Source organism: Centruroides vittatus, unplaced genomic scaffold (assembly GCF_030686945.1).
Source record: "Centruroides vittatus isolate TY-2023 unplaced genomic scaffold, ASM3068694v2 contig_634, whole genome shotgun sequence".
Taxonomy (NCBI): domain Eukaryota; kingdom Metazoa; phylum Arthropoda; class Arachnida; order Scorpiones; family Buthidae; genus Centruroides; species Centruroides vittatus.
This window is the reverse complement of record NW_027122389.1, coordinates 299,576-327,136: the sequence shown is the minus strand read 5'-3', so window position 1 is coordinate 327,136 and position 27,561 is coordinate 299,576. Positions and strand designations below refer to the sequence as shown.

General features: G+C 32.7%; 1 protein-coding gene across 2 annotated transcripts; it reads right to left on the bottom strand.

The window, feature by feature from the left end:
- Nucleotides 1-20: 20 nt before the first annotated feature.
- LOC136979741 ((Lyso)-N-acylphosphatidylethanolamine lipase-like) lies at nucleotides 21-27,561 on the bottom strand. 2 transcript variants are annotated; one of them, XM_067275763.1, is made up of 7 exons: nucleotides 27,540-27,561; nucleotides 22,548-22,708; nucleotides 16,777-17,061; nucleotides 11,713-11,973; nucleotides 9,072-9,186; nucleotides 3,465-3,651; nucleotides 21-617 (listed from the first exon to the last, which is right to left on the bottom strand). In XM_067275763.1, exons 2-7 carry the CDS (start codon nucleotides 22,687-22,689, stop codon nucleotides 447-449), a joined length of 1,161 nt encoding a protein of 386 aa, XP_067131864.1. In that variant the 5' UTR covers nucleotides 22,690-22,708; nucleotides 27,540-27,561; the 3' UTR covers nucleotides 21-446. The 2 variants fall into 2 exon arrangements, with proteins under 2 accessions (XP_067131864.1, XP_067131863.1); XM_067275762.1 differs by lacking the exon at nucleotides 27,540-27,561 and adding an exon at nucleotides 26,477-26,644.

Sequence of the window (27,561 nt, the reverse complement as noted above, 5' to 3'; positions counted from 1 at the left end):
TAAGTGACTACCACCGCAGGTAACATTAACACATTTATTGTAATGCGCGTTTCGTATACAACATCTATAGAATCTTATGAGTGACGTCACACATCGAGATAAACAACACTGATTACGTAACTCCGTTACAGTCAAGCTCGGATTTTCGGGTTAAAATTTATTCGAAATCCAACTTTAGGGGAATTCCCTGCCGTGGAAAAATATCCGATTCTACCTGGAAGCGAAGAGGAGGATCGAGCCGACCGAGAAACCCGCTTTCGCCGATGACGTAAGCGAGGTAGAGTTTTCGGCGATGACGTAATCGGCGTGCAGAAAGGGGGTAACCGGCTCGACAGCCTCTCGGGAATGACGTAGTCGACCTTAAAGACTCGAATGTCTTAGAATCTAGACAGTTATTTACAATACTATTTAATAGTATCTCGGAACGAGGACGATGAATATCTAAATTATTCTGAGCTTTCCCGCTCGGGGGCGTTCTCGTCGGCGCTGCTGGGTTCGGTCTCGCTATCGACCCTCCCCGTCGTGGTCTGCCAATCGGTGTTGCAGATCTTGCGAACTAATCTGTTGAAGTAATCGGGTTGATCGGCGTACACGTGATGACCCGAACGCTGTATCACCTGAAACGAAACGCAAGTATTCAGAAGTGGATTCATTCCTCGGCCAATCGTCGTCGAGACACGCTTACTTTTCGACCAATCTACGTCTTATTACCTTTTTCAAACCTTTTTCGGTAACGATGATTCGATAGCGCGTACGCTGACGACATTCAAAAATTTAAATATCCGAGAACGAACGATACTGTTAGAAATTCGTGTAAATTTTTGGGAACGACACCGCCGACCTTCATTGCAATTAATTTATAACGAAATGTATAAATTAATGGCTTTCTTTGTAATTAAAATCGATCCACTTCCGACATTTTGTAAACACTCATTCAAAAATGACTTTAATTACTAATTACAGTTTGTATTTGGGATTAAGCGAGTCGAATCTCGCAACAACGCCGGAAATTATGCCATCGAAACACCACGACGTTAAATTAATGCACGCCATTTCCGGAATTAATTAGTTTCTGATGAGCTTTTTTGACACGATTCTTAACGTTAATTTTTTGGAATATATTCAAATATAAGTTTTAATAAATTAAATTTTATTATATTCCTAATGATCTAAATCTCCTGCATTATGACTTATTAAAATTTAGGAAAATAAACTCTTTTAGAGAATAAAATTTAAGATATTCACGACTCAAACTACTTGGAGCTTGGTTTATTCATTTTCGGGTGAGAGCTGCAAATAATTTTATTCCGATAAAAACATTTTATAATTTTGAGCTCTGGAGTTAGATTTGTGAAGTATTAAATTATTCTATTTTTTAAGGCCGGCTCATCTAAATTGCATACTTTTGGTGTTAAAAGATCAAACTCCGTCGCGTGTCGAACGATCTCCGTCGACCGCCGGACGGCCGAAGTGGTCGGAAGACCGTTCTGCCGCCGCGAAGAACCCGGGATAGAGTCCGAGTCGACGACCCCTGGGAATTTTTTACGGGCAGTCTTTCCCGGGTACGTCGGGCCTTACCCCTTGCCGCCCGGCGCGCCCACTGTGAGTCCGGCAAAACTCGCGATGAGTACGATCAAAAGAGCCCTCTTAATGTTCTTATTAACCAATATGAATTATGGACTAGAATTTTGTCAACAAAGACAAAAATATTTTGTATGGTACAGTTTGGACTATGTGTAATGGGCTCTAAAAGTTTTAAAAATAATTTACTCTGGTGACTTCTCGTGACAGTATGAATTTTAAGAAAGATTAAAGAAAGAATTTTTAATTGTAATCATAAAAATAATTTAGAACGATATTCTTGTATTTCGTAGATCACTTTTTAACCACACCTTCCGTTATCCTAATTTTTGATTAACCGAGCATCCCTAGCGGTGGCCGTCAAATCTCGAAATAAATGTACTCGAACGGATGCCGTCCGTTACGTAATGGGGTCGTCCTTTTCTCCCGCTCGCTCGGCACTTCCCGCCCTTGGGCAACGATTTACAAATTAGCGAAAAGATCTAGAATAGAGCTCCGGTAAGAACGAACGGGGTCCTCGTATCTCGAGCGTAGACTCCTAAGCGGGTGCGGGCATTTGTCTTTCGCGACGGCTTTAAGATTCTCCCGCTACTCGGACCCGCCTTACCTCGGATAATTGGGACTACGGTCGTAATTTTGCAAGCAAATATATTATAATACTCTGTACGAGTGTCTTTTTTCTACTTAATTCATACTATTGTTGTAGCATAACCTATGAAAGTATCAACACAGAAACCTGACTTTTTAAACAGCTACACATACTTAAAAGTTTGGACAAGAGTAAATTCTAATCTCCAAAAACATCATTTGGGTTTTGTATCTTAGATTAATACTTGAAAAGTTATTGTCAATGGTTACAAAAGTCAATAACATCTCAGATTTATATATAAATTGATAAAGTTAAAAACAGTTTTGAGATAAAACTGTTTTCATAATATTTAATTAAAAATATGTAATAAATTTTAAACAGATTCATTCTGTGTATATATTTAGATAATGAAAATATACTGAAAGTATTTCTGGTTTGTGTTTTAGAATTAATGAAAACCTAATTCTTTTGACTAATTTCTTCTAAAGATTTTCCTACTACTCGGGGCGACACGCATTTCCTTTGATCTGAGATATCTTCTATAAGCACTACTTCATAAACCATCTGCTCCGTGAGCATTAACGAGGCATTTTTCCATATCTGTCGCAGATTCGGCCAAGCTCGTAATGGGAAAAAAGAGAGAAAGAGCTCGATATATCGAGGACCGATCGTTCTCCAAAATATTCCTAGAGAGGACTTGCTTGCCCATTTGATACCAAATTCCCCAGTGCAACAGGCCAATTGATTTAATCACCTCAAACAACCAGCCATTTTTTATTTACATTCTCTAAGTCTTCTCTCTCCTTTTATCCTTTGGCTTAACTACTTAATTTAAATAAAATTTGTAACTAAACAGAAATGATTTTAAAAATTCTAATAATTTTTGCCTTCAAAACTGAAAACTGTTTGTTAACAAAGTTCGTTTCTTTTGGTGGATGTTTTTGCTCTCGATTGTGTTAATTTCTTAACGAGACATTAAGTTGTAAACTGAACAAAAAGTATATTACCCAAGTTTCCTATATTTGAATGAAAATACAAATTTTCTACAACAGTGAAAGTTTATATATACACAAGGTGTAACTACTGTGTTTTGGAGACAGAATTTTTATATGTAAAAATAGCTTTTGACAGTAATTTAGTGCCAGTCTGAAAAATACTCCCCTGTGCAATCTACACAAATGATTGAATGCCTTCACAATATATATGTTATGGAAAATGGAAGTAAAATTAAGTTTAAGTTTAATTATTAAATCCTCGATTGAAGTTAAATTTTCAGTTTCTCGAGTTTGCTTACCTGAACGTTGACATAGGAATCCAATCTACTGTTTTTAATTAAAATGCCAGTCTGTTTGTCTATCCACGATTTAGATCCGTAGATGAAAGTAATAGGAACGTTAGGTCTCAGACTGTCGATTCGCGATATCATCGGCTGTTTCGCCCATCCAAATTCGCCAGTCATGGCTTTAAATGCCACTTCCCCACTAAAATAAAAATAAAAAAAAATAATAAGTAAATAGTTTACATTATTAATTTTTCCAAAACATATTTTTATAGAAAAAAATTTATTTTGGGACATTAAATTGGTAAAACTTAAACATAGATTCCAATTAGAGTAAAAATATGTATTACGGTAAAACTGTGTCGAGAACAATTACTGTATTTACAGCATACACATCGTACCCACATTTCGGTAAAAAATGTTTTGAAAACCGAGTATTTAGTGTATTTAATTAAGCCATCCCACACTTTTGACACCTGGCTCAAAACATTTGCACTTTGTTTGGTTAAAAAAGTAAAATTAAAATGTGTTCTTTATTTATGAGGGAAGAGGAGTTTAAAAGAAGTAATTTGCAACCTACCATTAAAATATTTTACATAAATACATAAAAATTGTTTGGCTCCAGTAAATAATATGTTTAATTGAACTAACACTTTTATTCAATAGTTAAGTTAGGTAGAGGTTATCCAAAGACTTAAGGAATTCATTAGCCTATGGGAGATTGATACTTTGCAAGTCATGGGGCAATTGTTTGAGCCTTTATTTTTGGAAAAAAGTCATGTCTTATATTCTATAAAATATAGTAACTAGTTTCTGAATTTTTGGTTCAAAGTAACGATGTTCATTGTTCATCACCCCCCTGTCACCCATTTTAGCAGAGATCATCACGAGAAATATAGAATATCGCATTTTCCATGCCCCATTAGCAATCCACTATCCAATCATGTATCTACAATATGTAGATGACATATTACTTGCATGGGATGGCTCTGCAGAGGAATTAGACAACTTTATTCAAATGTTAGCTTCTATATATCCTACCATCAGGTTCACTGTGGAAGAGGAACAAAATGCCAAAATCTCTTTTCTAGATCTTGAAATATGTAGATCTCCTGAGCTAACTTTTTCAGTACACCACAAAAACAACATACCAAATATTATCCCTGCAACCGCCTTCCAACCTACAAATTTTATAAATTCTGCCATTACTTCTCTCATTCGGAGAGCACTCCTCTTACCATCCACCCAAACATTAATAAAGAATTACACCTTATCAACAAGACAGTACATAATGCTGGGTATTCTACTTCCAGATTTCTTTATCTCCTTAACCGAGTCAGGAACAAATTATTTTCAAAATCTTTCCTCTGCAACAAAGAAGAATTCACTCTAGTACAGCCTCCGATACTGTTTTTTGGCCATATATCCCTAAAAATAGCATGTATATTTAGAAAACAGGGTTTTCTGTTGCCCATAGTCCCGCAACCAACTTTAAAACGCTGTATCAACGTGTAGTCGGAACAAAGCTGCTCGCACCTTTATTTTCTAGATTACGAGGGAAAACAAACAAAAAAAATTCATTCGTTCTCAACAATAGGTCTATATTTGGTTTTTATTGGATGATTTAAAGGTACAAATATAAGGTCAGAATAAGCCATTAATTAGTTGCTATGCCAACGTCTCGTGAAATTCTGTATCAGTATGGGGCTTGGACTTACAATAAAGATCCCTATGCGTCAATCTGTAACTCTTTAAAAATACTGAGTCCGTTATTTTTTTTTTACTCGACTCAATGTAACATAGGTAAGACCAATAGCTGTTTCTTTTTTCCCTATATCTATTTTGATTTGTGGAAGAGTTGTTTGGAAGACCCTGTGATTTATGTATAGTCATCGAGTATGCTAAGGTAAGGGAAACTGTCTACGAAATCACAATATACTGCCATCGTTCGAAGAGCGTGTTATGGAGATTATTGGAAAGAGATTACCATGGATGAAAGGTCTCTGATAGCTGTCAAATTCCACTAAAATAAACAGAGGAAGAGCTGGAGGGCAAGCATTAGGTGCATACATAATGTAGCATATAGTTTCTAGTGAACCATTGACGAGACCTCCTTGCACCCATAAGTTGACTCTCGGCATGATTCTGGCATTAACTGACAGATTCAAATACTTGGAGAGACCAAGAGCCGAGTCATCTTTGGACAAAGGCAGGGGCAATATCTGGAGTGTTTTCAGATGCTGTATAAGCAAGAGGGCATCCAGTTGACTGTAAGTAGTCTTCATTGCTTTGTTTAACTTGCTCGTTTGTTGGATATAGCTCTACTGCCATTTGGAACTGATCAAGTTCATCTCTGGATAAATAGGCTCCATTACTTGTCGTCAGAATGTTCAGATCTGTATCAGAGAAATCACCCAAAGCTAGATGTAAGACATCTATGAAGGAACTATCTGCACTATTTTGTTTATGAGAATTACTAAGTTCAATGAACTTCTCAAAAGAATCAAATGGGAATGTAATGTAATGTTCCAACAAGGTCCCTACCTTGTTGAGACATTACATTGTAAAAAGCACTCCAGTAGAGAAAAGTATCTTTAAAACAGGAGGAAGATGACGAAAATCACCAAACAAATAAAGAATCCACCAAATGGCTCATCTTTCTCGGGGTTTATCTCCCTCAATCTTCTCTCGATCATGTAAAGCATTCTTGCACCAATCATACACATTTCATCGATTACGATGAATTTGAGCGACTTCATCTCAATCTGGAATCTCTGTGCAGCTTCTCCAAATTTTGTACTAACGATAGGAAGACGAAGGAGAGAATGGATCGTAAAGCCATCAATATTGATCGCTGCTGCTCCATGTTTTAAAAAGAAAACTTTTTAAAACTTATTATTCTATAAAGATTTTTTATATTTGTTGTGTATATAGTTAGCGATAACATTTACCTCTCAAAATTACCGTTTTAATGCCTGTCATATTTTCCGACCACTAGATGACGCTTCTACACGTGCGTGCAGGAAGCGACTAACACTTGACTTCATGCATTCCTTGTCAACATTATAACTCTAGAATGAGTTGTTCGATCTTGATGAAATTTTCTAGAGCAACTGATCACTCAAAGATGAACTGTTTAATATTTCAACTCTCAAAAATGATCCATACTGAAGAAAAATGTGATCTTTGTTTTGACCCCTATCTACAGTTCTACAAAAATGGATCATTTTTGAGAGTTGAAATTTGAATCAGTTCATCCTTGAGTGATGATGAGTCATCCTAGAAAATTTCATCAAGATCGGACAACTCATTCTAGAGTTATAATGTTGACAAGAAATGCATGAATTCAAGTATTAGTTGTCACTTCGTTCCGACAATTAATTAATTTGTTCCATAAACATGAAAAATGCAAAAGTTAACATCACAATAGTAAATGCAACTAATAGCATTTTAAAAATAATTTTGACTTTTCCTGCATTACAGGAAATAAAATCTATTTTTGTGTCCATTACAAGTCTTATTAGGCCTACAACATGGCAAGGTGACAAGGAGTAGGTCTTGACATATTCAAGTCAAACATTAGTCAAAATTTGCATTCCAATTCAAACACAAATCAGAATCTCCCAGTACATCTGTCATCTACCTGCTTGACTATACACGTGTATCATCACATTTGATACCAAAGTTAATATTTCTTTCATCCAATTATATACAGTGGGTGATTGGTTAACAAACATAATCCGTAATATAACTTTGTTTTGCTATCCGAATTGTTCGTTAACCAACTATCGATTTACCATAGGTTTTATGGGAATTTAATTCGTTCTGGAGACCCCCAAAACATAAAATATATATACTTTTATACTATGTTTATTTATATGTAATAATAAAAATACATATATACACAGTCTTGCATTTTTATTGGTGATGTTTTTTCCATTTGTGGGGATTAAAAAATCTGTCTAATGTCGATTGCTTTTCTCTCTTCTTCAGGATTTTTCAAAAGTAATTAATAGCATTGTAATTGTAGAGATCCCTAAGCCTATTAACCTCAACCTGGTTTGGATGCCATTCTAAGACCATTGTTCTGACATCCTTCCACTTCTTCAAAAGATCTTTAATAGCAGATATTGGCATCAATCCTTTTTTTCAGAAGAAAACATATGTTTGCCGAGTTTCTTCGTGTTCTTCATTCGAGAGTTCTTGGCGTTCTTCTGTCATCAGATGCATTTCAGGTTCCATTATGAACTCTTCAATGTTCTTTATTTCTCAGATATGATTTTTGTTACTCCTTAAGCTGCTTGAGTCTTCTCGATTATACTGTACCTTTCTTAGATAAGATTGAACTGCGCCCTACTGTAGACTTGTTCGAGCCATACTGCCCGGCAACATCAGATATCTTTTGTCCACTCTCTACCTTCGCTATTATACTCTCACCTTTCGAAAATAAAAATTGATGCAAAACTCAATGAGCGCCCACCCGACAGTCTTGCGAATACTATAAAAGAATTATTTCTGTCAGAAAAATAAAAGGCTGGGAATTTCAAAGTTCAAAGGAATACTATCCGATCAGTATATACCGAGTCGAACGTCAAGTTGACGTCTCCCGTGTTCCGAAAAGTTTCGAATTGTTGCCCGAAGACAAGGGAAAACCAATCGGTATTCATTACTTTATGTTGCTTCCTCTTGTGTTTGTTCTGTGAGGTGTTCATTATCCGATTTGTTTGTTAACCAATCACCCACTGTACTGTATTATTTTGAAAGAAAACAAAATTTCTCTGTATTAACTAAAACTAAAAGAAAGGCAATCGGTACCATCTCAAAAATATTCTTAAAATTAAACAAAATTTGGTACTGTATTACTAACACAAATAACAATAAAAATTAACATAATTATTTTTCTAGACAGCATTATAATATTTAAATAAAAACTAAAAAATAAATTGTTAGAAATTGTAATTTGACAACAGTTAACAAATTAACTGTCGACTAAGTGCAATACATTGTAGGGAATGAGACAATTAAAATAAAGTTTAGTCATTACCGACTTTTTATACACACGTACGATGTGTATATGGCACTGGGAATCTTGTATCCATTTCAATATTTTCAACACACCTTTGGATCATAATACTTACAATTATTAAAATAATATATAGCAAGATAAGCCATCATTTAGCCGAACTAAGCAATTAAAACAAATTCTAATTTAGTGATAAGTTCAAAGAAATACGGAATACTTATCAGAGAAATAAAAAAAGCTTGGTCGGTATTTCTCTGATATCCAAACTCATCTGCATTTCTCTAAGTTCACAGATTTTCTTGGGATATAACAATTAATAATTTCTTGATGATACTTGGTGGTTATAACTTATTATAAAATGAAAAGCTGTTAAAACAAAATTCTGGCTAATACTAATGTGTTCCATTTAAGACAGAATTCACTATTAACTGACGAAAAGTCAATTTTTATGCTTAAATGTGTACAGACTATCGAAATTCTCATAATATAAATCTATCTAAACTTTTGTTCTTGTTAAAAAATTTTACTTATAAACACGTTGTATCAAACGTAACTGTCGTCACATTTCCCCAAAACAGGTAATCGATCTTTAAATTTACCTCGGAGTTTGTGCATTGCAGTGATATAAATAATTATGAATGGCCTCTTCGTCGTTAATCACAGAAGAAAATTTTCTTCTCAGATCTGTACGCACCCTCTTCAATAAAATGGGACCTACAGTTTTAAGAGAGACACAAGTACAATATTTTATAATAGATTAAATTTTAAATATATAATTTGTCAATTATTATTTTTGGTTCAACAACCACTCTTAAAGTATAATGTATTTGAACATATTAATAATATATGAAAGAATTGGCAATAATAAATTGCATAAGTATATAATTTATATATATAAATTATATACTTATGCAATTTATATTAATTAGCAAATAGATTACAATTAAAAGATGCCCCAAGAACCCAGAAGGGGTTAAGAAAACGTTTGATTTACCAGATTTTATCGTAATACACACCGATTAAAGGTTCGAGTGAATCTAATTTTTATATTCACTCCGGTGTGCGGTCGAGATTTGTAAGAGCATTTAAAAATTTATACTGGTTAACTCGACTCGGTATTTACACAAAACCGTTTGCTAGTTAAATTTTACTTTAATTAACTTGTAAAGAAAAAAATACAACTAGCAAGTTAACTTTACTAATTACATTTTGTTTCCTAACATCTATACTAGTAATATTTTGACGATTTCTTACCGACGACTTCTACTTAATGTCGTAAAAATATGTAAACTTTAGACTCCGACACGGAGTTTGAGCAAATGTAGAGTCCAAGTACTCAAAACAAAAAACCCTAGTTGCAACAGGAATGTCTTCTACGTTTCATTTATGTCAGTAACTGCACTGCAATTACAATTCTATTTTCAAATCTTCCCAATAACAAATTAATCAATTCAAAAGTGTTCGAATGATATCTTCTATTAGAAATTACGACTTCATTAATTTAAAGTACCATACTGTTTACTTCTCTATGTACTGAGTATTTGGATCCCTCTTGAAAATATTTGCTAGTTTAATTCTTTGTTTCTAAAGAATTTTACAAATGAACAAAAGCTCAAACAAGACAAAGTAAATACAGAAACTTTCAGATATAACAGTACTTAAGATATGGGATAAGGTAAAATACAAAATTCAAAAATAAGCTATTGAAAATTTCAACTCAACCCCATTTTATTATTGAAAAACTAAATAAGATAACAATCCAAGATCTATTTTAAATCAGAAATCTGTGTCAGGAAGCATCTATTATCTGCCTTGCTCATTTCAGGTTAAGGAAAAAATAAGAGAAATATTTAATGAATTGTTTATAAGATATGTATTTAGATTTTGAAACTCACTTCATTATTGTTAAATTGCTAAACTATAAAAGAAAAAAATATATATATTATACCAGGTAGTTATAAAATTAGTATCTCTATTTGGAGTTGTTGGTAGCTTGAAGGAATAACCCAAATAAAACCAAAATTGGTACACATACTATTTAAGAAGGGGAAGAAGAATGGAACAAGAAAAACAAAGTCGAAAAAATTGCCGATTGAGTGCACCGTAAAGTTCGAAATCTAATGTGTAATACAAAAAAAAATGAATTAAGGTGAAAAAACCGATTGCATACTTGTATTTATTGGAAAATGTCACAGTTAATGCGGTTATGCTGTCGCACGGCATTGACGATCCAGTTCTGGTTCCACACTACGGGTAAGTCCTTTGTGTCGGACTGCGGAATGTAATGCATCGCGAGCAACGGTCTGCACACGTTGTGATACGCTATCTTTTAAAGAATTTAGATTTCAGACACATCCGCGACCCACATTTGTTTACAACAGTAACTGAAGTGACAGGCCCCGTAGCGTCCACTATTGGCAATTCTTTTTAACCTTGTTCCATTCTTCCCCTTCTTAAATAGTAAGTGTACCAATTTTGGTTTCACTTGGGTTAATCCTTCAAGCTACTGACAGCTCCAAATACAGATACTTATTTTATAATCACCTGATATACATAAAAATAATACATATTACAAAATTATTTCTACAATGAATGCTATAATTTTTAAATTAGAGTTTTAAAACTGAAGTTTTATTTATAAAACATCAATTAGACTTATATTTGCAATTAAAAAATGAGAATAAATCTTTTTCTCATTACCTAGAAATGAAAGAACAAAACAAAAGGATAATCTAAACAAATTATCTCAAAAGAAAGAAAGCAACAAATTCATAGAATGACTACTTTTACAATTTAAATCAAATAACAATAATATGAGTGACAACAAGCCAAATACAATTCAAACCTTTACTGTCTGGAATGAGCATTTATAGACAATTTAATTAGCCAATAATCCTATGAAATAAGGTTTAAAATTCTAAAATTTTAGTTACAAATGACACGCACCAAATTAGTAAATACAGTTCATAACCAAACTTATAAAATCTCTCAATCTGTTTTTATACCAAATTGGAACATCATAACAAATAAATGAAATACATTAACTAACAACAGATAATGCATTTCATTTATCTGATTTATTAAATATATTAATTTTACATAAATTTCAATCATTAGGATCAATATATATTCAAGATAATAAATATATTAAACAGATGGAAAAAAACATAGGCACACAATTTATAAGTTTTATTGTTTATAACCATAATTTAGCTTTTTAGATTAATTAAAATATCTTACCGGCGGGACCGGCGGCTCTGAGACTGGCCAGAGGATTGAACGGCCGAAGGAAATTAACCACCACTTTCACCCACGTCGGTAAATTGTACCTGTGAGACGTGGATATCGGACGTTCGGGAAAACCCCACGGATCGCACAAAATCAGATGAGCCACGCGGTCGGGATGCTTCAGCGCGTAAGCGGCCGCAATAAATCCTCCCAGGCTGTGGCCGAGTAGAAAAAATCTCTGCAGTCCGAGTTTCTTCCGCCATGCTTCGATGCCTTACAAAAAATTTATACGAATGTAAAATTTTATTTCTACTACGTAAGATTACAGTTTTCGATAGGAATTTCAAATACATTTAGACAATTATTCATATAGAAAAAATTTTAAGTCGTGAAAATTGTACGGAAACATTAAAAACCAATATGCAAAGTGGCAAAATTACAATCACGACGAGTTGAGACCGATTTGACCGCCAATTGTCAATGTTTGTTATTTTGCCGCTCGTGTACATTGGCTTAAGAAAATACTTTAGACGACAATTGTTTCGACTAAATACATAAAACTGGCATACAGCTAATGACTTTAAAGTTTTGTAAACTTTTGAAAGAATCAGGCATATCAAAGCATCATCAAACAAGCAGTTTGCTGAATTATTCCCATGGCAATCAATGAAAGATCATAGAAACATCAAATTTTAATGTTACACACAACAATTTTCATCTGACATATTGTCTCCTATTGTGATTTAAAGGCTGTAAAATATAATCTTAAATACATTGGAACCTTAGTTTTTAAACATAATTTGTTCCTCAAAGTTGTTCAGAAACCAAAACAAATTTTTCTGTAGAAACAATATAAAATATATTTATATGTTCCTGACCCCCAAAATAAACCCCTTTTTACCTTTTTTGCAGTATTTCATGCAAAAGAAGCAAAGAAATGCAAAGCAATATTACACATTGTATTATAATAATAAATTGTTTTTATTTAATTTGACTTAAGTACCTTTAAAGACAAATTCTCGGATGCCACTAGTATTACGTAAATGTCAATTAATGCAGTTTTTATTCATTTGATTTAAGTACAACTGAAATGCATACCAAAAAATAGTAGTAGTATCTTTCTCCATTTACGCCGAAATCTAATTTAAATTGCAATGTCGTCGACGATTCGTGTCGCGATGTCTAACGATACCGGGAAATCTCAATGCCGTCGACTTCTGAATCGGTTTGACTATGTTTATCTCGTGAACAATTGAATATTTTAATAAAAAATTTTAATTTAAACTATCATTTAATTTAATCAGTTCCATTTTGAAGTTTGTGATATTAATTCTGGTCTATGCCAAATGACTAATATAATTTGTTACTAGAGATAAGCATAAGGAAATACCTACCTCTAGTAAATTATTTAGAAATTAATTAAAATAAAAGCTGTGAAGTATCGCAATTTATCCTTTTATGTGAACGTCTCTTTAATCCAAAACTACGTTCGGTAGACTATCTCACAGCATTACGGTTAGAAACGTCTTTTATTTTTTATAAAATTGGATTAGATTACATTTGCATTTCGGGTTGGTTTACATTCCCAACCCCTCTTCGGTGCATAAATAGGCATAAAAAAATCTTTCACAATAATTATATCATCTGTAAACATATATATCATTCTAGTGTTAATTTCTGTACATGTTTACAGATGATATAATTATTGTGAAAGATTTTTTATGCCTATTTATGCACCGAAGAGGGGTTGGGAATGTAAACCAACCCGAAATGCAAATGTAATCTAATCCAATTTTATAAAAAATAAAGACATTTCTAACTGTAATGCTGTGAGATAGTCTACCGAACGTAGTTTTGGATTAGAGAGACGTTCACATACAAGAACCGATAGATGGCAACCATATTATAGTGTATCCCAATTTAACCCGGCAGTTATTTGGTGTATTACTAATATATTGGATTTAGGGGATATTTGTATATGAATTCTGGTTTAGCATCGTAACTCCAAAATTCAATGATATTTGATTTCGAAGTTTGATGCTAATGCAATAATATTTCACATTAGAGATTATCAAATTTTAACTGTAAGGTTGCTGCAAATGAAATGGCCGATTTTTGTTACAAAACATTTATTAATTTAATTTAAAACTTACACATTCGATCAAAATTCTCTCCACCAACATTATTACACTTTTCCCAATTCAATGGAAATGCATTAATGCCAAGTTGATAAAAATCACGAGAATGAGAAGCCAAATCATCAAAGGTACTTTTTATTGTGTCCTCTTCCTTGAAGACTTTCCTTGCCAAAAAACTGTTCAAATGTATAAAAAAGTGATAGTCTGAACAATAAGATGAATGGAGAAGAATTTCTTTTGAAAAACTTTCATTTTTGTAAGAAAAAATTAAAGAACTGCCAACTTCCAAATGATGCTTATCATCTCTCTGAGTTTGTGTGGTACCCATTTGTCCAACTTCTTGACTTTCCCTAACATATTTAGATGTCGAGAAATGGTCGAATAATGTGCGGTATGTTAAACCTTTCCGTGATTTCCCCAGACGGTCGGTTGATGTTCTGATTCGACAACGTTCTTCAATTTCCATTTGTGAAGTTTGTATTCCCAGAATGAAATTTTTCGAACCAATGCCTGGTAGTCTGTTAATTCACAGAACCTTCACCAAAAGTTTTTGGTGAAGGTTTGGTATTTTGAGTTGCTTCAGCTGCATTATGTCCCTGCTTATACTCATTTTTTCCATGCAATCAGAAAATGTACTCTTTAACATGTGGAACTCACAATAGAAATCAGATTACATTTTGAAATTCACATATGTGCACTCTTTCAATTGCAAACATACAGCACTGTTCACATAGAAAAACAACTTTTTTCTCCGTGAACAGTGCTGTATGTTTGCAATTGGGAGAGTGCACATATGTGAATTTCAAAATGTAATCTCATGTTTTTTAAAATTTAAAATTCCCAGCCTTGTAGTTCTTTAAAAAAACAGCTATTTCATTTGCAATGACCCATTATTAACTGTAATGCTAGACTTAATTCTAGTATACTCAACATGTCATGCTACTAACAGGCTATAAATTGAGTTTTAAATGTGTTATCTATATATATGTTACAGTCAAAACCCGTTTTTAGTTAGAAGGCGTTTTAACTAATTGAAACTAGTTTATACCGGATGTCTTTGTTAAAACCCGTTTTGTCTAGTTAAAACTAGTTTTAACTCAAACTCAAACTCAGCAGTAAATTATAGTTTTAACTAGACAAGACGGGTTTTGTCTAGTTAATTTACTGCTGTGTATGTTTTGATTTTAGATAAAACTAGTTTTAACTTTTCACATTAGTTAAAACTAATTTTAGCTACATAAATATGTTCAGGGAAATAAATAAAGTTATGTATAGTGATTCGGGAGAAGATGCCTAACATTTTGCTTATGAAGGAAATTATAGCGATAATTAGGGTTTTGAAGGCCTCTAACGAAAATATTGTATTCTTGAGCATGTTTTTCAAAAAACTTTAGAGTATATGAAAAGTAATTGTATATTGTGTTTGCAATGACAACTTTTTTACCGTCTGGCATTTTAGACATCTCACCCCAAGTATCCGGGTGAGATGCCAAATGCCATTAGGGCAAGATAACAAATATAATTGCATTAAATTAATTTTCGAATATCTTAACCAAATTTAATTTATTGCATATTTAGTACAAAGTACTTCTTAGTATGTAGAACAGCGCAGTATAAGTATTGTTAAGTTTCCGCCCGTTCTAACGCGCTCTATACCTAGCCGAAAGCTTTTCTCAGTCCAAAAACCTTTTTGAGAAGTCCCTATATAATTTCTATGCATATCCTGCAATAAAACGAGAAAACAAAAATTTATTAAAAATAGACATATTAGAATTCAATTAACAAAAAATAGGCATGTTACCCCAAGAAAAATGTGGCATCTTTCCCATTTGTCGGGGTAAGATGCCTAGCGGAGTCAGGTGTTCTAGCGTGTCCGATCACGATCGGCGGTAACTCACAGTGGAAACTTTAGAACCTTAACTACATCACACATTAATTATTTTTCGCAATTTTTAATAAATTCTATTTTAACTTTCAGTTTTAAAATGATTCTAGAAACATTTCGCAACAAAAACTTTGTTCTTATCTCGCTTTTATTCATCTCGAATGTAGAAAATGAGGTAACGGTAGCTTTCCGCACTCGATATTGGCCCAACAATTCGTCGTACAAACGCACGACAATATCTGACGTCACCGTTTGAAAATATCAAAAAGTAGGCATCTTTCCCCCCACTTACCATCTTACCCCGAATCACTCTATATGTTGCAGTCAAACCCAGTTTTTAGTTAGAATGCATTTTAACTAGTTGAAACTAGTTTATACTGGATGTCTTCGTTATAACTAGAATTTACTGCTAGTCAAAAATGAGTTTGAGTTAAAACTAGTTTTAACTAGACAAAACGGGTTTTAACAAAGACATCCAGTATAAACTAGTTTCAACTAGTTAAAACACATTCTAACTAAAAACTGGTTTTGACTGTAACATATATATATATAATTAAATTCATGTCTGCAAGTCTATCTGTTCAAGTATCACATGAGAATGTGTGTATCCTTCTCAGGCTATAGAATGTATTTAGAGTAAATTTCAATGTGTAATTGAGTTTGATCAGATATTATATTGTAAGTTTTTTATAAGTACATATTCTTTTTCATATTATACATTTTTATACAAACATGTCGCCTTTATCATTTTCTGAGCAAAGCCTGGTACCACTGCTAATACATAAAATATATTTCTTTTGAAATAAATATAAATTTGAATTTATCTAAGTTTATTATATTTTTATGCAAATATTACTATGAAATGTAATTTTCATTAAAAATTTGAGAAAAACTTCACATTTCAACAATGCATCTTGATTATATAAATTCTATTATAAAACATTCAGTATAATAATAATAATTGATAAAAATATATCAGTGTGATTCAACCTTCCAATTGTAATTAATTAAAAGTAAAATCATTAAAGTGGATTTTTACCCACTCGTACTTACTGCAAACAAACTGATTTTCTGCTTCTATAGCATCTTTACCAAACCTCGGTCTGGAACTCTTTCCGAAACCGAGTAAATCGAAAGCGTACACGGGACAGTTCGAAGAGAGCGCATCCAAGTTCATAATCCACAGACCAACTCCGGAAGCAAACCCGTGAATCATGACTAGAGGAGTCTGTCTGGAGGTCGTATTCATTTTTAAAGTCCATATTTTGACGTCGCCGTCGTCGTAACCCCATTCCGTACCTATGTTGACGTATTCCGCAACAAACGGTTTTTTCACGTCTAAAATTTATGAAATCTTATTAGTAATATAGAAAACATTTATGTCAATATTACAAAGAAAGATTTTATAAAAAACCATTGATTAATGAATTTGTATGGTATAAAAATCTTAAAATGTAAACCTCTAACTATATTGGTATGTTTTTGACCACTTAAATGCCATCTTCGGGGGCTTCTACAAATAAAGCTAGTAATTTTTTGGTTGAAGTTAAAGGTTAGTCGTATTAATATTTTATATCTTCAGTTTGCAAGTGTTAAGATCTAAAAATTAAATACATTAAAAAATGAGTCTGATAATTGTGTTGAGCTCTAGCAAACAAACTGAGCTTCATTTCACTCATAAGTTGCCTGTGGCAATTTATTTTGATTTTTGCATTTGCTTATGCTAACATGCAGTATAACTTTTCTGTACAATTCCAATGAATATGTTCATATGTATATAAAAATAAAGAAATATAAAAATTTACTCAATCAAGTAAGACTGCCTTCCCTATCTGTACATAACTTTCGCAACTTCTATTTTTTTTTAGTAATTAAAGTACATCAAATTTATTGTATAGTTTTGGAATTTACATATCTGTTGTTTTTTCCTTTTTTGATGTTTTTCCTTATTCGGTACTTTTCGAATTGTATATATACGTTGGTAGTCCTTTTCCATTTCCTTTCTTGTATGCATAATTTCCATAATCCAGATTCCATACAATAGTTAATTCAAATTAACAAGAGTGCATTATATGGCATTTGTAACTTCTTTGTCAGCTGAAAATTGCCTTAAGGTGATGATGATCTGCTTCCATCATTCTAAAAAACAAGAGCAACTCTCTGGTTAAAAAAAGAAGAAAAAGAAGTCAAGATCGCCCTACAAATGAACAAATACCTATGAAAGTATCAAAGACGAGTCCCCTCGAGCAGAAATTGAACAATAATGATAAACAATATTTTCTGAGTGTCGAACATAATAATAATAATAATAATAAGTTGACAAAACTGCGTCAAACAGCTGGTTAGCTCGGGGATGCCTCTTTGGGGAGACGGAAGGATTCATGATCGCCATACAGGATCAGGTCATAAATACTAAAAACTACAGAAAACACATACTCAAAGATGCAACACTCACAAATGACACATGCAGAAAATGTCACATCATGCCAGAAACTATACAACACATCATCTCTGGTTGCAAGCTCTTGGCACAGACAGATTATTTACACAGACATAATCAAGTAGCAAATATAATACACCAAGAGCTTGTAAAGAAACACAAATTAGTAGACATCCACGAACCATACTACAAATACATTCCACAGACAGTATTGGAAAACAACACGCACAAAATGTACTACGACAGAGCCATAATCACAGATAAAACAATTTACCACAACAGACCAGACATCACACTCATTGACAAACACAATAGAATCACATACATTATAGACATATCCATTCCAAACACTCACAATATACAAAACGCATGCACTGAAAAAATTAGCAAGTACACAGAACTCGCCCAGGAAATAAGGCATCTGTGGAAGGATGGATAGGGTGCTTATTGTACCTGTTGTTCTCTCCTCTACAGGTGTCATACCACACACACTACACAAAAGCCTGGGCACATTACAATTGAATAGAAACACATACATCACACTACAGAAGGCCACTATATTGAATACATGTCATATTGTGAGAAAATTCCTGAATACAGACACACACACTGATACACTTCTTTAATTTCTGTTTTGGATACTATGCCTTGACTTTGGTCCGGCATAGTACACAGCCACCGGTGTTAACCGAGTACATCTCACTTAACCCAACATAATAATAATAAAAAAAGAACTATAAAAAAATTAACTTTTGGCAGAGTCGACCTTTATTTCGAGCTTCTTGCTACCAGAGGAAATTTTTATACATCGAGGTGAACGAGAAGATTGAATAAAAGTCAACTCCAAAAGACTTATTTTCCTGTGGCATGAAGAATACATTAGAATGCAGACATTTTTAATACAGTGGAACCTCGTTTAACAAGCATAATTAGTTCCAGAATCGTACTCGTAATGCAAAACACCGATTAAAAGAAATAATTTTTCCCATATAAATTAATGTAAAATATGATAGTGTGTTCCACGCCAAAAAAAAAAAAATACTCAAATATTTTATGTAAAACATTTATTCTAAGAAAATTATACAATATACGTCGTTAAAGAATGTGAATCATCATTGTCTTTTCTTCTAGCATGAAATGAACCAACCTGGAATGCAAATTTAATTTTCAGAAAAGAAAAAAAGTCACAGATAATATGTCTGATAAACATGCCAAACAATATGCCAAATTCTTGGGCTATGTAAATGCTATAATTAAATATTAGAAATTAATTAATACAACTAGAAGTAGGCAGTTATGCTTCCATCTCTTATTTAACATAATAATTATAAATCATTTTTAATTTAGACACTTCTAAAATTTAATTTGGAATTGGTCATTAAATTTAATAAGAGATGGAAGCATAACTGTCTACCTCTAGTCAAGTTAATTAATTTCTAATACAGTATTTAATTATAGCCTTTACGTAACCCAAGAATTTGGAACGTTTATTATATAACGGGCTACGGCGGTCGACGTTTATAAGTAATACGCGACACTAAGATGCTAGCGGAACGAGTGCGAAACACAGACCGACGGGGCACGCGCACGATCCGAGACTTTCCCTCTCCCGGTCGCTCGTTAAGCGAGTCGACTTTTTAACAATTTGTTTTGCTCGTTACGTAAGGTTACACTGTATATCGTCTAGTTTTTGGGAATATTTTATAATTTTCTAAGCATTATACTTATTGTCCTTGGCCATTTTGTCAAATTACTATGTATATAGCCGTCGTACAGTACGGTCATTTTGATTCCTAAACTTAGCAGTTTTATATTTCAGGTTACATTATTATGGTTACTTTGATACATTTCATAGATCATCTAATTTAAGTTGTAGCTCAAAGTTTATATTTCTGAAAGATTTTGTTATTAGTTTTCTTTGCTTACATCCGACTTAAAAATCAAAGGTATCACAAACATTGTAATTAGACTCTTTTAGTGATATTTTGTCATATTGTAAATTTATAGCTTTGGAATTAATATTAGTTTTGTTTTTGAGTTTCAACTAATTTATATTTAGAAAATATAGAAAAATACAGATATATCATGCTTCTATTTTCAATTCAGTTTTTTTAAATCAGATATAAAACTAATCTCTAAATTTATTGCCGGGTTTAAATAGAATCTGCAAGGCCGTTCGACTAGAGCCTACTAAAAATGGTCTACAAATTCGGCATTGCGTAAGGAACTTTATACAAAAATTATAAATAAATAAATTTATTTAGATACCGAATAATTTGTTGTTAGTTTGTTTTATCAATTTTTATTTTTACAAAGTTCTCGCGAGACTTGTGTAATTTATTAAAGTTTTTTTTTAATCATTAACAGTTTATTTTTCGTTTCTAATATTTTTATAGCTTTCCAAGAAAGATATGGTTCTTGCATTCGTGACACGTGGTGACATTCGCAATTGTCTATCTTGTTTACCGTGAAGATCCGGTTTCTTTATTAAATCATTTATAAGGTCATATTTCAAATTAATGTTAAACAAAAAAAAATCTATTTTAATACATCAATGTAAAAAAACTATTTTTATAGAAACAGAATTTATATTTATGATGGAATTTCTTCAAAAGGTTTAAGATAACGTTGACTCGAACCAAATTCTATTTGTAGTATGTCATCAGCTTTATGAAGGAAGTGAATAGATTTATTACAATTTAAACTGGATTTTTGGTATTAAAGGTAAAAATACTGGAATTTATGATGTTTTACCGAGTAGTACAAAAACTATGCCTTATTGGACACCTAGTTCTCAGTTTAAGTTATATAATATCCAACCTGTACTATGAAGAAGATGCTAAAGATTAAAAAGAAAACAAGCATTACAATTTGATAATCATTTTAATTTCTATAAATAATCTTTTATGAGCATTATAAAATACAATTAGAAAGGATTAAAAAGTAGAGATTACTTTTAAAAGTATCGTAAATGCCGATAACGAGTAAAACGTTCGTTAAGCTCGACCCTGCTCGAGATACGGGACGCGACCCCGCCGTATCTTTTCGCTCCCAAAGTTCTACGTTCCGAAATTTAATTGCATCAATGCTCCTTATATACAAGTTATCGTGTCAAAGTTTATTTCTTAATCTTTATCCCCATCCTGAGATATTAAAGAAAATACATGCCAACACGCATGGAATTTTTCCCACTTTTCAATTTTTGGGTTTGAATCTCAAAATGTCAGTATTTGCAAAAACCTAGAAGTCAAATTTGACACAATTACGATACTTTCCCGAGTTACGTTACAAAAGCTGGAAAAGTAAAATCAAAAATTATTTTTTTATTATTATTATTATTATATACAAAAACACTTGATTCAAAACACTAGATAAGCATCAAATTATCCAGTGCATAGCAAACTGTACACTTTGTAAAATAATAATTTGGTTTATCATATAATTTTGTTCTAAAAATTTTTTATAGTAGTCTGAATTCCATGCTCTAATACATATTAACATTCGACGTGGCTCTTTAGATATCATAATAGAAATTTCAGATTTTTATCTGAGAGTGTATAAAAACTTTAACATAAAATAGATAAATTGCTTTGATTATAGATATAAATTAAACTTTAACAAAAAGCAATAATTGCAACTTATGATTAGCATTTTAAACTTTAAAATAATGATTTTTATACATTAAAATCAGGTTAACTACAAATTTTAACAACTCCATCTTTGTTTCATTTAACCGAAATTGAAGCATTTAATACTGTTTAGAAGCCACAATTAACCATTTTGAGTGATTAATTTGTATGGTTTTATTTCCTAAATTAACATAAATGATTGGAAATAAAGATTAGACAGATGTCAAAAGATTTAACTAGCGACGCACTCGCATTTGCACAGTAAGGAGTCGAAGCGAGTGTTGCACTTGTGGGTTAATGTTTTCCACTAGAGTTTTTATTACTTAATTTTATTTTCTAATTAATAGTATATGAGATGATGGCCTAACTATCTGCCTCACCTGTAGGCCAAGTTACGAAGTTCAATTACAGTCTAAAATCTAATAGTTAATATTTGAAAATTAACATCGACAATATCTCTAATCCGGGACACTATTTTGACCGTTGACCTCTCCACAAATATCTCGACCTTTTGTCCACCTTTTCCTTTATATGCTAATATAGATAGCAACAACAAGTCTGGCAAGCCAATATTAATCTGAACAGTTTTCATAGAAAACTTCTACTTACAGGATGCAAATTTACAACATTAACAACAAACCAGATTGGACTTTTGTTGTTTATTTTATTTAAACACAGAAAATTTAAAACCTAATTATTAGAATTTTCTAATTTAAAATAATTATTGGAATTATTAATAAATAAATTCTACTTACAACTCAAGATGTTCTTTTCGGCTTCGTCCAGTTCTTCAAAGGACGTGGGGCACCACCGAAACCGTTTTAAGAACTGATTAGGAATGAAACTCGTCATCCAAGACATTAGATAACCGACCATGGCATAAATTGAGGTTATCATAAAGTCGTTTCCAATGGTTCTGTAAAGAAAAAAATTTATCGTAAATATTTACACACATTTTTAACCTTTGTCGTCTGGCAAACTAATACTTTTTTTGCAACTCTTTCTGCTCCACGGGTATTCTTATCGACTCAATTTTGGGCTCGACCGGGACCGCGACGGATGGCCAAGTGACGAGGGGCGGGATTCAAAACGTCGAACGGACCGTCCTAAAAATTCCCGGGGTTTTTTCTACGCATCCAGATTTGATCCGGGTTCCTAGAGTGGCAGTGTCGGCCTAACTGCCGGACCATCGGGCCATCGACAAACTAACACTAAAAAACTTATCAATTTTAATGTTAATTTGTCGTACGACGTCATTTTTTTATCTATATCATATTTTCTTTTAAATAAATTATTCATAAAAGTATGACTCAATATCATTTAATGATTGATTAAAGATAAAATATGACAAAGAATTAACTCGAATGCCAACAAAGCAAATACAAATAGCAAACACCTACAAAACATTGAACTATTATTTTGTATCTGTAAATAAATCAAAGCTTGTTTCATTTTATGTTATCTAATATAAAAACAGGTTAAAAAAATATAATATAGAAAAATGCAATAGTTCAATTTTTACTCAAAGTAAATTCCGCCAGTCCCAAAATGGGAGCAATCGAGTGGTGACGAACGGTGCCAACATATCCACGTTTGAATACCTTCCAAAAATTTCCCAGAGCAACTTGCCCAGATTCTATCCGTCAAAGTTCCCAGATCAATAAGCTTGCAGGTTACATAACAAATATCATTTGTGTCTTCAAAATTTATTTTAATTTTGAAGTCACGGTTAATTATCAGTTATTTGTTAAATCGTCACAAGATGCATCATCTACATATGAAGCTAAATTCAATAGTGACTGATTTCTTATCAACTAAATAAATAACCCAATAATAAAATCTGATAATTTTAAAACATTACTTTCCATTTTGAATGTAACAGTACAAAACTACTGCATAAAAACTTTAAATTCCGTGTACAATGTTCGGTTGTTTCGTTTCAATAAATTTTGTATTCCACAATATCTTGATAACTGCCAAACATTTTCGGTAAATAAGAAAAAGCTTAAAATAAAGTGTAATTTTACTTTAAAATGTTTTTAAAACTAAAGAATAAAATAATGCGATATAAAAACATTTATAAAGCAATATTTGAGCAAACCGACTCTAAAAACAAAGTAGCAATATGCAAAACTAGCTGTCGAAGAATAACAAACGCTTACGTAGCACGAGAAAGTAAAAGAAGCGCAACTAATGCCGTAAAAAAGTAGACATAATTACGTCTAAACTCATTTGCTACGCTTGGAAGATGAGAATTAAGACTGACGTCGAGTACTATCACTTGTTCTTATCTGCTAAAATATTTTGTATGTTTTTTACTTTTAAACCTTTAATATCAATTAATGTCAAGCAACAACTGATTGATATCATTTGGTATCATCTATGTCACTTGACATCTTGTCAAAAAGCTTTTGAAAATATATTAAAACATTTTATTTTTAATTAAAGACCATCTTCAATAAAAGTACTATTATTATTTCACTACTGTTCGAAACATAATCTCATTTTTTTTATTTGAAAAAGTTTTGAGATAACTTTGAAAATATGGTTGAAAACTTTAGTTTTATTAAACTGAATACTGCTGGAATTTAAAAACTGTTTTGTTCGTTTGATTCGGTCTGTATTATGCTAAACAAAAACCGAGACCCCCTAATTTGGAGATGCAATTTAGTCAGTCAAATCAGTATTCCAAAAACCATCTGTTTGACTGGTCAAAAGATGGTGAATGGAAAAATAAAGCTGATAAAACGGTAATAGCAAAGATCCACTCAAAACTTAGTGTCAATAATGCTTGGGAGCTGTATGTCAGCTTATTGCATCATTCATTTATCTGTCATGGCACTATCATAATTAAATGTTATGTTAAAATTTTGCAAAAGGAATTTCTGTCCTTCAAGTTGTTGTTTCCCTGGCACAAATGCATTTTTTAGCACGACAACACTTCTGCACAAAACTAAAACGTCGACGATTTGATTGCGTGAAAACAAATTTTATAGGGATATTTAAAAAAGATGGTTCTGGGATTTATCTCTTACACTTTATGCAAACTAAAGAAAAGCATTTGCAGAAAAAATGAGGATAGTGACATCAATATTCATAAGGTCAGTCTGAACACGAATACATGTACACGTGGGTAAAGACACCATTTTTAGCATCATTTGTAAATTTATGCACAATTAAACAACATTTCTAACAAGTGTTTTTGGCCTCAATTCATTCGTGTCGTTTCCAGTGAGTGAAGTCAATTTTACATGGGACAGCCTATCTTTTATAAATACTTTAATATCATTAAAGTATGAAAATAGTATTTTGTAAATATAATATTAACATATAACTATATAATATATTATTATAAACTAAGATACACCCTTTGTCTGAAATGTTCTGGGACAAAGCTGGTAAAAAATAGAAAATTGCAATTACCAAGTAACGATTCCAGCTCCCGTCAAAGTAGTCCTCTCGGCTATCTACACGTAATTGCCAACGTTTCTGCAGGTCTAGGAAGCAAGCAGAAAAAGGTTCGAGCGCGATGCTCGTTAGCTCGTCCGTCACGATCCGTCAAACGTCTGCGATATCTCGACGAAACGTCTCTTTCGGTTGCTTTTTCACTCGTGGAAACAAGAAAAAAAATTGCACTTTTCCGACAAAGGGTTGCAACCGAAAGGAACGTTTTGTCGAGGTATCGCAGACGTCCGACGGACTGCAACAGACGAGCTAACGAGCATCGCACCGGAAGCTTTCTCCGCTTGCTTCCGAGACCTGCAGAAACGTTGGCAATTGTGTATAGACAGCCAAGGAGACTACTTTGACAAGAGCATTACCGAAAGCAAGTTTCGGGAGTCAAAACTCGCAACAAGCCCTCCCAGACAAGGTTCCTTTTGTACTCTTTTGAATTTAAAGATACAATCTATAACACTTAGTGTGCCAATAACTTCTCAGTGATAAAATATCGTTCAAAGCAATATTTTTCTTCACGTTAAGCACAAAGTTTAAGTCGAACAAAACCCAACATATACAAACCTCGCTCAATTTACGTTTAATATATATAATTTAATAAAAAGAAAACATGGGGTATTCATATAAAGAAAATCACGGTATTCTTATCCATCAGATCCATTCTACTCGCGCTATAAAATACGTCACCGGGACCTAGCAACGTTTTGTATCCGACGACGGCACAAACATCATCCGGAGTTCCGCGGAATTGCTCCGGGAGGTACCGGGGACGACTTACTTCCACGCACAGGTTGCAAAGCACGGGCTTAAGCGCTCAAAAAGCGAGTAACACACGACGGATTCTAGAACTTTAACGACTGCAGTCAATACAAAACATAAGCCGTTATCTACTTACCGGTATTTTTTATTTCTGGCATTTTCTTTGTTTTCCAATATTTCAAGCAGTTTCTACATAATCATAATGACTGAAGGGAGTATTTTAAAACTCAACATTCATAAATATCAGGTGAAATATTTTCTTCTTTTAAATGATTAAAAAAAATCAGAAATTAGTTAATTAAATTGAATTGGTGAAAGTCATTAAGGATAGAAAATCAATCGTTTAACTAATAAATAGGTTACTGTGTATGGAGGTCGAGTGATATTACTTTTATGGGTCATTCAGTCGCATTCGTGGTATTTATATTAAAATTAATACGTTATCATGCAAAGATATCGTTACACTTACTTTTTACTGGAAGACAAGTTAATAGAAGTGGTAAAAAAGGCAGAATTAATTTTGTTTGTCATGCTTTCGAGGTAAATTAATACACAAGTGACTAACAACACACTCCAGCATACTTGCTTCCCTCTCGCGATTTCTCCTACAACAGCCAAACGTCACGTGCTTCACCTCCGTGACGTCATAGAAAGTGATGAAATCACGACGGTTAGTGTCGAAATACGTATAGTTAGTTACGAATCGTAAAACGTTCAAAACAAAATACGAATGATATCACAACTAATATAAATTATAATTATCAAATAATAATAATAATAGAGTTAAATGAATATACACGTTAATACTTCTTATATTGATATAGAAAATTACACATACTAATTCCAGAGGGCGCCGTTACCGTCGTGCCGTGTGAATAAGCGTAAAGATTATTTTAAAGTATAACTTGTATATAGAATGGGGAAAATATTCGTTTTGTTTGATTCGAAACGAGAAAAATATGGAAAATTATTTAGTTTAATTTCCAACCTTCTTTACCCTCAGAATAGCAAACAGGTTTTGTTCCTCAAGGCCGTTATTTGCGCAATTCTTTTAAAGATAAACTGCTTTCGTTCTTGTCAATGGCGATAAAAAATTATCTGCAGCATTTATCACTTCTTACATAACTCTTAAACTATTTAAATAATAAACATCAGTTTATTATATAACAGAGTGATTCAGGCCCTCCTAACCCGAACATCTACATTTATAAAATGTAATCAAATAAAAGGTTTACATATTATAAATTAACCTCTTCATTTCGTCTTAATATTTCATAAATAAAATAATTTAAATGAAAGAAATACCGATAAAATCGCACATTAGTGGCCGGATGTAAACCAGTCGCGCTTCCGCCGAAAGGGTCCGTTTTTGCTGCTCTGTCGAAATCGAATGGAGCGATTTTCTTTCTTTGTATAAATATAAAAATCCGAATAAATTAAATCTACATAATCTTACAAGAATTGCGATATTTGTTAGAACAATAAGATAAAGTAAAACCATTATTTTGACTACCGACGTTTAAGTCACTTACCTGTAAACTAAAGAAACAGCAA

What these genes read in the sequence shown, in the direction of transcription:
- LOC136979741 (XM_067275762.1), bottom strand. Translation starts at nt 26,538, where the DNA reads ATGACAAACAAAATTAATTCTGCCTTTTTTACCACTTCTATTAACTTG. An exon ending in AACTTGTCTTCCAGTAAAAA is followed by an intron (nt 22,709 to 26,476) that starts GTAAGTGTAACG and finishes TTTTCTTTACAG; the next exon opens with AACCATTGGAAACGACTTTA. An exon ending in ATTCCTATGTCAACGTTCAG is followed by an intron (nt 618 to 3,464) that starts GTAAGCAAACTC and finishes GTTTCGTTTCAG; the next exon opens with GTGATACAGCGTTCGGGTCA.